The 14651-nt window shown below is 32.3% G+C and overlaps 1 protein-coding gene across 1 annotated transcript in view; it reads left to right on the plus strand.

The window, feature by feature from the left end:
• The first annotated feature begins 19 nt into the window (after positions 1-19).
• The window catches only part of LOC134714730 (ectonucleoside triphosphate diphosphohydrolase 7-like), a 34241-nt gene continuing 19609 nt past the window's right edge, over positions 20-14651 (plus strand). Inside the window, exons 1-4 of the mRNA XM_063576232.1 lie at positions 20-260; positions 9139-9524; positions 12464-12614; positions 13266-13429. Coding sequence (XP_063432302.1) covers positions 253-260; positions 9139-9524; positions 12464-12614; positions 13266-13429 — 709 coding nt within the window. The 5' untranslated portion in view covers positions 20-252. The remainder of the gene's footprint in view (positions 261-9138; positions 9525-12463; positions 12615-13265; positions 13430-14651) is intronic.

Genomic DNA, 14651 nt, shown 5'->3' on the forward strand with positions numbered 1-14651 from the left:
CACTTACGGTAATGTTTACTTCCGGCTGGGAAGAGTAACCACGTTGACATGTCAAACTATATTTAAAACTATGGTTGAATGCAACATCTTAAACCAGAAATGCAAATTTTTAGAATAAACATTATATTTTACTTTATGATTTTTGGATAAAGACAATAACAGATCGTGTGTATCATTTAACCAGACCGGCTTCTATCACTTTTGACACTGACAGTTGCATTCTATATATCCTGTAAAGGAACTGTAGTTTATATGGGAAGGTGAGTATTCTTTCCTAATCTGCAACTATATCACTAACTTGGCGATCATAACACTTGCATTCAATTTCTGAAGCAAGATTGCGTAACATAGATATTTTGGGTATCAGGATCGTTCACCCTGATTACATGTTCGCCCTGGGTTCGTTCGCCCTATATCAATAATGATATGTATATGTTACATCAATGGACGAAATATAATTATATATGTAAGACTCAGATCGACGTCCGGTCTCCAATCGACGTCCGTTCCTCAAATCGACGTCCAAATCTGACGTCACAATAAAATAACATTTCAAATCAATGGCCAATGCTATATCTCTCTAATTGACGTCCAATTGTTGGCCTCTCTAATCGACGTCCAATTTCTAGCTTCTCCAATAGATCCGTTTAATGGGCATATGCTAAGACCTAAACGCCGAGATTTTTTGGGACGACAATCCATAAATATCCAAAACAATTTAGCAAAACTGCAATTGAGAACCGAAAAAGGTTATAACGGAACTAAAACGTGCATTGTCCAAGAGAGATGTAAAGACAGTTCTATGTCAATATTTTAACATAATTTATTATATGTGACAAATAAAATATATCAAAAAAATATTTTTTCTAAATTTTTTACGGATGTTTACAGGACTGTTGTTATATCAATGTTTTTGAGTGCACAGGAGCAGTGGTGTAACAGCACAAAATAAACACATAATCTCTAAGTTTTATATGTTTCACTGCAGGTGTAAACTAATATGTGACAGGCATAACCTATGAATGGGGACGAAGTTTGTATGAGTTATTTTTTTGTAACTTAAATATTTCTATAAAAAGAAACGGAAATACCGTAACGTTTCCGATTTTGGTTCTGTTGTTAGGGATTTTAGTTGTGACGTTATTTAAATTATGACGTCATATGCAATGTAAACAAAGAAACGCTATCATCAGGTAAAGTTTTTTTTCATATCTGACAAGGAATTATTAAAAATGAAATTGGTATTGCGTTCCTTCCTATTTATAATAGACTGGTAAATATATATTTTACTTAATGATTCATACAAACAAAACCGGAAAAAGGAAGTACATTGTAGATCTCTATGCAGGTCCGGGATTTTAAAACTTGACATAAAAAAAATTGAATAATTTTGAGTTCATTAGTACAATGAAAAATTCGGGAAATTTTCCCGATTTTTTTTTTTATTGAATTTTCTACTGTTATTGGGGACTTCGTCCCCATATAAATTTGTTGATTTTTTTTACAGAGTCCAAATTATAATACTCTCAAAACAGTTGGCTTTACTTCTTTAATGTGTCCATTGTTGAATACTGAATGTTGTCCTTTATATGTCGTTTTGTTTTCTTTTTCGTTGGGTTCTCATTGTTGTATACTCGCATAAAATTTATATATATGAATATGAATAAAATTCATCAAGGTAGAACGACTGGATTAGTTTCTAATCAATATCAATACGCAAATTATTTTTTTTTGTGGTTGGAGAATTTTATTATGGTAAGTATGTAGAACTGTTAGAAAATTAAATTACTTTGAGTACCCTACATATCTGACCAAAATTCATCGTTTATTTCGTATTTCAAAATTTCAAACTGAATCAACGTCATACGAATTTCCAAATGTACATGTATAAATCAGTGTGCAGTAATTTCTTATTTCATTCATTATTTAAAAGACTACAATCTATCATACGTTGTTTTGACAATGCATGACGTCACATCGGACGTTGATTAGAGGATCAAAATATTGGACGTCGATTTGAGAATGTGACATCAGATTTGGACGTCGATTTGAGGAAGGGACGTCGATAAGGGACCGGACGTCGATCTGAGTCTAACATATATATTAAAATTTATGTATATCTTTTAAAAGTTAAATACAGAATATTTGCCAAATTTATATTTATTAATTATCTGAAATAAAATTCTTGGCTGCATTATTACACTTTATTTAATAATTACTTTTAATAACTGTTGATTAAATTTGATTGCTGATCTAAGGTGTCATTTGAAACCTTTGATATCACTGATTGTTATATAAATTGTCTTTGATGGATTAATAATGAGAATAACATTTTTCTCAAATAAAATAGTCAGCTTGGATGGGTAAAATTCAGTTTGAAGTACAGTTTGGAATTGATCTTGTTATAACTGTTACTGAATATTTTTAAATTGTTCAGGTAGATCACAAGTATATATTTTTTTATGATTTGCCAAAATGAAGATTTTACTATGCTCTTTTCAAAAAATTAATAAAAAGTATGGGTCACCGTGCTATTTTTCAAGCTATGTGTGGTTGAAAATTGCAAAAATTTGGTTAGTTTGTTCATGAACAAACACATTAGTGTGCTTAAAAAAAATTCTATGAGATAGAATTTTGAAATAAATTGTGAGAAGAAAGGTTTCATAATATGTTTTAAGAAAATAAAAAGAAAACATGGTGTCACCGAACTTTTTTTCTTACTACAAGGAAAAATAAAAAAATTCCCTATTAGCCCAGTATAAATTTTGTACTAAAAGAGTTATCTCCCCTTAAATGGCTCATTTGAAAAAAATGATTTTTAAACCAAAAAAAATGATATTTGTTAAAATATTTGAATAATACAATTAATTAACAAATTTTCTTTAAATAGAAAAAAACATTCTAATCATTGAGTTGTAAATCTGTCTCCAAATTTGCAGATTTAGGCAAATAACTAGACCGATTTTGTACTGTGTTTGTACAATCCAAGATGGCAGTATACTATAAATCTACCTTAAAATGTATCAATAAAGTTAAATATATAAATAACTTAGTCATGTTAGTCTTTAGCTCTTATATGTCAAATACTTTGTAGTCTTTGAATTCACAGAAACTTATTCTCGTAGCAGCAAGACAACAACTTAGTCTTCAGTTGTTTTACATTTAAAAATCCAATGTAGTGCTGAAATTCCGAGAAACTTATTTCCTAATAATTACATTAGATGTATGTTTCATTATAATAATTTATTCAGATTGGCTAACTGCACATCACTTGTTATTCTTTAAGCAATTGCATCAATCAATAAAACTTCTCATCCATGATAACACGTGGTTCCACAAAAAAGTGCACAGGTGAATTAAAGAAAAATTTGTAAGGGTTCCGCGGAACCCAGTGTCTCGCCTACTATTGCTGTAAATCACAGGCTCAACAAAAATGAGGAAAACAATCAATAAAAATATTCCTCATGATACTATCTTTTGATTGTAAGAAGCTTCTGTCCAAGTTTGGTAAAAATCTAGGATAGTTAATGAATCTAATAGATGTTTTGAAAACTTTAACTGCAGACTGTATGCAATGTTAACTGGAAGAAAATCTAAGTCCAAATTTACTTCTGGATACTATCTTATGATTATAAATAAGCTACTGTTCAAGTTTGGTACAAATCCAGGATAGTTTAAGAAAGTAAACTTTAACCGCAGAGTTAATGTAATGTTTCCCCGCAGAAAAACTAAGTCCATTTAAAAGTAAATATAGAAAAAATGGATTTATTTTTTCACAAAATTTACTTCTGGATACTATCTTATGATCATAAGCAAGCTTCTGTCCAAGTTTTGTACAAACCCAGGATAGTTTAAGAAAGTTATAAAAATTCTAAAAACTTTCACCACAGAGTGAATGTAATGTTTCCCCGCAGAAAAAAGCTAAGTCCATTTATAAGTAAAATACGGAAAAAATGGAATTTTATTTTTACAAAATTTACTTCTGGATACTATCTTATGATCATAAACAAGCTTCTGTCCAAGTTTGGTACAAATCAAGGATAGTTTAAGAAAGTTATTAAAATTCTTAAAACTTTAACCACAGAGTTTATGTAATGTTTCCCCGCAGAAAAAACTAAGTCCATTTATAAGTAAGATACGGAAAAAATGGAATTTTATTTTTTCAAAATTTACTTCTGGATACTATCTTATGATCATAAACAAGCTTCTGTCCAAGTTTGGTAGAAATCCAGTACAGTTTAAGAAAGTTATTAAAATTTCAAAAACTTTAACCACAGAGTGAATATTTGTGGACGCCGCCGACGCCGCCGACGGAAAGTAGGATCGCTTAGTCTCGCTTTTTCGACTAAAGTCGAAGGCTCGACAAAAAGCAATAAAATTCGTGTTTTCGTGATCTTAGCTAACAAATGTTATGTTTCTGTCAAATGTTATGTTATACTGACTTCAACACATTTAATTATATACTGTACATGATATACACACAACGCAACACTATACTAAAAAATAAAATCAGGGCGAACGGACTCGAGGCAAACAGGTATTAGAGTGAACAAAAACTAGGGCGAACCAGAATCAGGGCAGACGGACCTGGATTCAATATTTTGGGGTGGGAATATACTATAGTAGCCGTCAGCTGAAATTCAAAGTGGTTGTGGGTAAATATAATCTAAACAATCAATCGCGTTCACTCGAGATATAGTTTTTCTCATTCCATTCATTAATCGCGAAAAGAAATACACTACTGACCTACCCTGCGAGAACCCTGCTATATCTTGAGTGAATGCGATTGATAGTTTAGATTATTTTTTACTGATAACCGCTACAAATTTCAGCTGACGTGGACTATAGTCTAAGATAACTCTGACGTCCATTGGCTGTATTGCCTGACAAGCTGGGCTGTGGGACGTCAGAGCTCGTCCCATATCAAAAAGTGGATATTTGCCCGTCCAAAATTGATGCGCTGCTTCGTTGCTTCTGGTGCCGACTAAGGCCTTGAAACTATATAAATTAGGTATCAATTTGTTCATTTTTCATTTATCTCTTTATTTATATAAGTTTCATTTACCAGCCACCCTTCATTTTCTCATATTTAGACAGTTTTCACAGCGACCCATCGATTCAGGCATTTTTACTTTTATTTTCAAATGGACACCAAGTTACGAAAGATTTAGCTACCTCCAGACTCAAATATGGAAATATTTATATATTTTTTTCATCTCCTTTATAGGAGATCTATAGCTAACATTTAGTAATCAACCACGAATATTTCACCTCCTTTACAGGAGATCATATTAAGCATTTAGTGCCAATCACAATAACAATCCGAAGCTCTCAGACATTTACATTTAATACTTGCATCGTAAATGAACGAGGTGTTAGATTATATGTATGTATTCATATTGACCTAGGTTCATATGCATACATCATCTCTCATAGTTTATTGTTGGTTTTCTTTTTTTTTCGTGATCACATTGTCAGCATATATTTGTTCCACTTTACAGAAGTTCCAGTGGAAACATTGTTATAAACAATGTCATAATACCTGTACCTGATGGAACAAATATTCTATACTATTTATTTATTTAGGAACATCTTCACTTTGTACTGTGATATTTATTCCTGTGGAAATAATATTCCATAATTTTTTTTGGATTTTGGAACTTATATTATGAAGAAACTTATATTCTGTGATAACATGACAATCTTTCAAAATGAAAGAATCAACAAACCTATGAAAGAGCAGCTAACAGCCGAAGGCTACATATCCAGAAATCAACGCCACTTTGCTTATTTGAATATTATACTAAAGAAATCGGATACGGGTCACGGAAATGGCATTAAAATGATAGGGAATTTTGAAACAATGTCTGTTTTAATTTTAATTTAACTGATAGACAGGTTGCCGGGGCAGAAAATGAATAAACAACAATATACACCATTTAAACGAAACATAATGACTGTTGTTGCAAAAATACAGGTTCCTGATCTGTTTTAAAAATCGAAGCGAGAGGCCTTTAACATTGCAGTGTAAAATACAGGCTAAAATGGCTGAAACGTCAAATTTGCAAACTTCGTGTTTAAAATTGGCTTACAAGGTCATTACAAAAACAGGTTGCCGGGGTGAAATTTGAAACTTGAATTTCCAAAGAATAAGCAAGTCCAAACCTTGTATGTGTAGTCGTTGAACTCTAGGTTCCCACATAAAATTAAAATGTCACTATTTCAAGAAGAATAAACTCACGAAAGCACGAAAAATTCACTAAATTCGCGTTCATTGTTTTGATTTTGACCGCCTGACAACTTTACGGAAATATCAAAGTGATTGTAATTAAGGACTCTGTGACGGGCAACTTATAATATCCGTGTTTTAAAGATTTTAATGATAACAAGCCTATCAAGCCAGTCCAGTTCAAACTACTATCACGTGGTACAATTCTCATTTACATATTATGAATATTAATTAGAAAAACCACTACTGATTTCTGGCTATGACCTATGGGTCTTCAACACAGCAAGAAAATCCTGCACCCTGAGTTGTGCATCAGCTGTCCTCTGAATAAAAATGTGTACTATTTCAATAAAAATGGACGTCATACTTACAAATGACTTATCTTCAAAACATATGAATGAACTAAATTTAAAAAAAAAACATACTGCAAATGTTTGCACCTGTCCTAAGTCAGGAATCTGATGTACAGTAGTTGTCGTTTGTTTATGTAATATATACGTGTTTCTTGTTTTTCGTTTTGTTTATATAGATTAGACCTTTGGTTTTCCCGTTTGAATGGTTTTACACTAGTAATTTTGGGGCCCTTTATAGCTTGTTGTTCAGTGTGAGCCAAGGCTCCGTGTTGAAGGCCGTACTTTAACCTATAATGGTTTACTTTTTAAATTGTTATTTGGATGGAGAGTTGTCTCATTGGCACTCACACCACATCTTCCTATATCTATATACAAGAATAACAAAGGCCAGAAACTCCTGACTTTAGACAGGCGCCAAAATGCAGTGGGATTAAACATGTTTTGTGAGATCTCAACCCTCTGCTATACATGTAAGCATGGTAAGGTACATGTACCTCTAGCAAATGTAGTATAAAGAAACAGAAAACAATCATGACAATATGCATTGGTAAAATTCAGTTTAAAAGAAGTCAGAGCCAATGTCAGAATGGGTAACAAAAGAAACACATCAAAATGACAATGATACCTAAATTATATAAGGACCATAAGATGGTGTCTTCTTATCAAAGGACAACTAGCAGTTACTTTCATGCCAGCTCCAGACCTCAATTAAAGATTATTATTCTTCATATGAAAATCAAGTACAATCCCTCCTGTTCCTCCATATTTCAAACCCAAAGACCCTACATGTACTAATGAATCAAAGTTAATACCAATATACATTTTTGTATGTCTTCCTTAATGACGTGACAACAGTATCATAACTATATCCCTTCTGAATAAGCCTGTTTAAAGGTTTGGCTAGCCTTTGAGGTGAATGTTGACATTTTTGTGCTTTGTAAAGAATATAACCTAATTAAAAGATTGGATGTGAAATACCTGAACATATAAGATGTCTGCATGTTTGTTTATAGTTAGGAATGATATCCTTGTACAATGTTGCATCATCGGATGGTAAGATTTAGTAAATATTTTGACTAGTTTGTGACATTTAAAAACCCTGGTGTAATAAATTCTAAGTAATACAGAGATTTCTTTTGTTCTGATCAAATATGTAGTTACATATATACCAGCAAATTGAAGGAGTTGGGATAAAAATGTACATGTATATAAAACACCAGAAGATGGTGTCCTCTTATTGAAAATAAACCTTTACAAGATATAATTTAAAAGTATTTTATCATAAAACTATGTCTGATTGTATGATCACTTTTTCACAATACCAGACACATTTAAAGACATTTATACTTTTTCACTTTTATGGCTTGAATACATGTACGCTAATTTCAACTTTTTCTGCACTCAACCCTAAGTTCAATCCTCAATTGGTTTATAAAATAACATCATTCAAATAAAGAAGCGTAACAAAGACATGATTTTTTGCAATGTTAACACAATAAACTACAATGAGTGCCAGCAGTTTATATACAAAAAATGTAATGTTTACATGTTTACAAATTAGAATTTCATGTTCCTTATAAGTTCATGAAGTTACATGTAGAAAAAATGTTTGATGTTATTGATTTTCTTTTACACAGGTAAATCAAAAATGTTTTCTATGGAAATTTATATATAGTTATACCATTTTTGTTTTGTTTCACTGAGTTTTTAATGCTTATTAAGTTTCTTCAACTGTTGTCATCTTGAAATACAAAAAAAACACTTCCAGGTATATTTCTGTTATTTTGATACATTTTGACCTAAATGGTAAGGTAAGACTAAAGTTGTTTTTTTTGAAGTCAAAGACTTATTTAAAATTGAACACCTATTTCATGGAATAAGCAGAATACACTTGTAAGGGGGTTCAACCGTTCAAGTAGTTTAATTTTTTAACACTGTTCTTATAAATGTACTGTTATGTACACCAAATTGCAAATATAGCATTAGTTTTGAAAGCAGAATTACCCAAAGGTTGACTGGGGTATAGAAATATGGTCACTTGGTCTTCTCCCGACCGGCAGTAAAACACTTGCCGAAGTGGGCCGTCCGTTTGGCTGTGCGGGATGTATCAAGTTTGCAGTCACGTCTGATCAGAATGGGGACGTTAAATCCGATGCCTCGTGTAAAGAACGTTTGCACATTAAGAACCCTTGCAACAACTCTTTGAGGGGTCCGTAGGTGGTCTGTTGCAAGGCAAAATTTCTGCCCCTATCCAATATACCCTCATTTTCCAGTGGCAGTCCAAATTTCCCTGACCATCATCCCGGGAGCCTCTATTGTATCAACTTACCTATTGTATTTATTGTGAACTTGTTCTCGTCCTGAATATGTACGAAATAGTTGCCACTGGACGTTAAGCAACCAACAATCAATCAATCAATGAAGGCAGAATTATTTACATGTACTTGTACTAATTTCTATGAATTGTGAATTCCATGTGTAGGCTCTAGATCTGTTTTACTTTATGCATCTTTTAATTTTACTGTAATTTATTCTTTCTTTTCATTTCTATTTCAGAATATATTTCAACTGTAATTCAATGATTCAACTATGTACCTGTATGAATAAACAGCTTCATAACTTGTCGTCACGGCAACTGATTGTCCTAGTTACAGTATTTATTTTATTGGGAATTTTGGTTTTCCTTTCCATCGATATATTTGTGTTTAGCTATGATAAGGATGCACAGGACTTACATATCAAAAGACCCTTGGCCTCTGTTCCAACTAAAATTGACTTTGGACCAAATGTACATTTTGGTATAGTGATAGACTGTGGAAGTAGTGGAAGTCGAATATTTATTTATTTTTGGCCACCACATTCAGGGAATCCAAGTGATCTACTTAGTATCCAGCAGTTAATGGACCCAACTGGAAAACCTGTGGTCAAGAAAATTAGTCCAGGTAATATCATTTATACACAAAATTAACTGTTTGTTAACATGTACACATGTAATGCTAGAACATTGTCATGATTGTATCATTTTTTCACAAAGAATGACAATATTTGCTCAAGTATATAGCAATTATACACAATACACAATGATACATCAACTCCTAGGTAAAAGGCACAACAAATTGATGATTTAACCAAAGTGATCAGGATTATATTTTATACTGATGATAGTTGTGTTGATGTGAAAAATATGCAGGGCATTTATGTTATTTATAAACATATATAAATTGAACTCTTTTTTAGCTCACCAGGCCCGAAGGGCCAAGTGAGCTTTTCTCATCACTTGGCGTCTGTCGTCCGTCGTCCGGCGTTAACTTTTACAAAAATCTTCTCCTCTGAAACTACTTGGCCAAATTAAACCAAACTTGGCCACAATCATCATTGATGTATCTAGTTTAAAGTTTGTGTTTTTTAACCCAGCCAACCATCCAAGATGGCCACCATGGCTAAAAATAGAACATAGGGGTAAAATGCAGTTTTTGGCTTATAACTCAAAAACCAAACATCTGACAGGGTAAAATTGTTTATCAGGTCAAGATCTATCTGCCCTGAAATTTTCAGATGAATCAGACAACCCATTGTTGGGTTGCTGCCCCTAAATTGGTAATTTTAAGGAAATTTTACTGTTTTTGGTTATTATCTTGAATATAATTATAGATGGAGATAAACTGCAAACAGCAATAATGTTCAGCAAAGTAAGATTTACAAATAAGTCAGCATGACCAAAATGGTCAGTTGACCTCTTTAGGAGTAATTGCCCTTTATAGTCAATTTTTAACCATTTTTCGTAAATATCCATGATCTTTTACAAAAATCTTTTCCTCTGAAACTACCGGGCCAAATTAATCCAAACTTGGCCACAGTCATCATTGATGTATCTAGTTTAAAGTTTGTGTTTTTTAACCCGGCCAACCATCCAAGATGGCCGCCATGGCTAAAAATAGAACATAGGGGTAAAATGAAGTTTTTGGCTTATAACTCAAAAACCAAAGCATTTAGAGCAAATCTGACAAGGGGTAAAATTGTTTTTCTGGTCAAGATTTATCTGCCCTGAAATTTTAAGATGAATGGGACAACTCGTTGTTAGAGTGCTGCCCCTAAATTGGTAATTTTAAGGAAATTTTGCTGTTTTGGGTTATTATTTTGAATATTATTATAGATAGAGATAAACTGTAAACAGCAATAATGTACAGCAATTTAAGACTCAAAAATAAGTCAACATGACCAAAATGTTCAATTGACCCCCTAAGAAGTTATTGTCCTTTATAATGAATTTTTAACAATTTTCATAAAATTTGTAAATTTTTACTAACATTTTCCACTGAAACTACACGCAGTGTTCTCCCCAGGCCCTTAAAGGACCACGGGCCCGCGATGTATAATTATCTACCGCGGTGGTATCGTTCTTGCCGCGATGTATAATTTTTCTCCGTGGTGCTAAATTTTTCGGTAAAAAAAATCGTATTAAAATCGGTAAAGTTTCAGATGACTTCAACTTTCAGTCAGGGTTAAAATTTTACATCAAAATTGACCAGTTCTAACCAGTTTAATCCAGTATTGACAAGTAGATTGTTTACACCACGTGATCGATTTACCTGTTGAGGTTAACCTTGATGATTGGATTTAATCGATGTACATGATTTTTTTTGTGTTTTAATTAATTAAGAGATCATAATTTTAATAACAGACTTGTAATAGGGGACAAGCAGACATTTGTTAATGAACTCTATTACGTCAGTCTTTAGTCAAAATAATTTGCCTGTTAGAAATTATTGTGGATTTACTTCCCCTGATTTTGCTAATTACAAATAAATGCTCCTCACATACAATTCCTCATTGAAAATAAAAATAAAGAACAAATTGAATGCAAAATTATATTAGAATGTAACATTAAGGATACAAACTTTCTTAGAACATACCCACAAAGATGTTTTGCAAATTATTTTAGAGAATCATACCTATAATGATACAAAGACATTTTATATTAAATAGGAAGTATTTGACAACTACTTAGTACAGTCCGTGTGAGGGCTGAAATGCCAATCAAAAAACACTTCCATATATATATATTAAGGATGTAAACTGTTAAGACTTAATTTAATAGGAATGTAAACTTAAAAATGAAATTTTAATATGAAGTTAATTATTATAACTATAAAATATTTTTAAATTAATAACTAATATGCATAAGAAAATAAATAAATTTGTTGTTGTTGAATGGAAAATAGTTTTTAATTTACTGAAGGTTCTGTATCAAAAATTAATCTTGTTCAAAGTTGTTGTGGCTAAATCTAACAAGGGGAATGTGTAGGGTAACTACAAGTATTGGGACAATATGGCTTGGTCATAATATAAGAAGTGACTTTAGTTTAAAGACTGATTGTGCTTTCTTTTATTTTTCAAAGATATTAGAGTATAAACTGTTTTATTGATTTACTTTTTTCTACCAATAATGTTCTGACCCAAAGTCCATACAACACAGCTGTACCACAGTAAACAAAACAAAGGCAAAAAGGTAATGACAAAAACTAACAAGAAAAAAATAAGCGACGCAACGCGACACAAAATATTGTAAAATTCATTTCGTCACGCCTTACCCTGGTGTTATCCAAAAATCCTGGGGAGAACACTGCTACACGGACAAGTTCATTATAGATAGAGATAATTGTAAGCAGCAAGAATTTTCAGTAAAGTAAGATGTACAAACACATCACAATCACCTAAACACAATTTTGTCATGAACTGTCTGCTTCCTTTGTTTAATTCACATATACCTAGGTGAGCGACACAGGCTCTTTAGAGCCTCTAGTTTATTATCGAAGTGATACATCAACAATAATGCATGTAATAATAATCATGTAATAATAATGATGAATTTCATTTGCAGGTTTAGATACATTTGAGAAGAACCCTGGTGCTGCTAGTGATTATATCAATCCCTTGTTAAAGTATGCTGCATCTCATATCCCATCTGTTCACCATGCTGACACACAGCTGTTTATACTGGCAACAGCTGGCATGAGGATGATCCCACAGGAGTTAGTATCTTCGCCTTAATTATTACTTCTACATACACTTAATTCAAATTGACAAAGTGAATAATGTGATTGGAAAATTTTATGAGCAGCTGCTTGTTGTTTAACAAAATTAGCAGAACTTTAGAATATAGCTGAATACCAGCTGAATGCGTGATACTAAAATATCAACATCAGCAGGTACCACCAAACCTTGTCACATGCTTGTGGCATGATCCTAATTGCCTTAGAACTAAATAAATTGTGAATAAAATCATCTCAAACAAACAAACTGTTGTATCAAAGACAAGTCAATCACTGTAATAGTACAGCAATATATACATCATAACTGATAGACTACTGTACTTTTGTGGGTACATTACCTTGTCTTAAATATCTTGATCAGTGTAAAACATGAACCAAACAACACACAATGCAAGGCACCACACAATTTATGATGTTGATACATACATGTATATCAAGATGATCAAAAAGCAGTTGAATGAAAAAGCATATTTTTTTTATGTTATTTTAATTTTATGAACAATAGCTCACAGTTACTAAAGGAAAGTAGTACTATACAGGTACCTGTGTGTTTGTTGAGACATGTTACAAAGAGATCACTTCTGACACTCATAACACTGAAGTGATATTAATTTCTTTATGTAATTTCAGAAGTCAAAAAGCAATATTTGAGGATTTAAAGAATGATATACCTAAAAGCTTCCCATTTGTTTTCTCTGACTCCAATTTTGAAGTAATAAGTGGAAAGTTGGAGGGGGTGTATGCCTGGATTGCTGTAAATTATGTTCTACAGAAGTTTGGACATGGAGAAGAAGGTATGATAATAAAATTGAGAATGGAAATGGGGAATATGTCAAAGAGCCAAAATCCGACCATATAAATAACAACAGCAGAAGATCACCAACAGGTCTTCAATGTAGCAAGAAATTCCCACACCCGGTGGCGTCCTTCAGCTGGCCCCTAAACAAATATATACTAGTTCAGTGATAATGAGTTGCCGATCCAGGGGGGGGGAGTCTGACGGTTGGAACGATCAATGCATTTGAATAGGAACATATGTGGAATAGTTCATTGCACCTTGTTCCTTGTTTGGAACCCTCTTTAACAATGGCTGGATCTTCCCCTGAAGAAAGTGGAATAAGGATTAAATGATGTATATTACTTTATTGTCGAACCTTGGACTTAAGTCGAAAAAGCGAGACTAAGCGAGACTTCATTCCGTCGTCATCGTCGGCGGCAGCGTCCACAAATATTCACTCTGTGGTCAAAGTTTTTGAAATTTTAACAACTTTCTTAAACTACACTGGATTTCTACTGAATTTGGACAGAAGCTTGTTTATGATCATTTAAAAGATAGTATTCAGAAGTAAATTTTGTAAAAATAAAATTCCATTTTTTCCAAATTTTACTTATAAATGGACTATGGGGAAACATTACATTCACTCTGTGGTTAAAGTTTTTAGAATTTTATTAACTTTCTTAAACTACCCTGGGTTTGTACCAAACTTGGACAGAAGCTTGTTTATGATCATAAGATAGTATCCAGAAGTGAATTTTGTAAAAAAATAAATCCATGTTTTCCATATTTTACTTTTTTAATGGACTTAGTTTTTCTGCGGGGAAACATTACATTCACCCTGTGGTTAAAGTTTTTAAAATTTAAATAACTTTCTTAAACTATCCTGGGTTTGTACCAAACTTGGACAGAAACTTAATTATGATCATAAAATAGTATCCAGAGGTAAATTTTGTAAAAAAATAAATCCTTTTTTTTCCGTATTTTACTCTTAAGATGGATGGGTAGTATAAATATCTAATATAGGATTTGGCTAATTTTTTTAATAGATGAACTTTATCATATGTTAAGTGGGAAATACAAATAAAAAAATGAGTTCACCGTCGAGTTAAATTTTGTTGAAAGGTTCAATTTTATTGGTTTTCCTTCATGATTACTATAGAAATGATAGGGAAATGAATGCATAACTACCTCTTTGGGAGAATTTCTCATGAAACCTAATATAAGATTTTGTAATGTTT

Source organism: Mytilus trossulus, chromosome 4 (genome assembly GCF_036588685.1).
Source record: "Mytilus trossulus isolate FHL-02 chromosome 4, PNRI_Mtr1.1.1.hap1, whole genome shotgun sequence".
Taxonomy (NCBI): Eukaryota; Metazoa; Mollusca; class Bivalvia; order Mytilida; family Mytilidae; genus Mytilus; species Mytilus trossulus.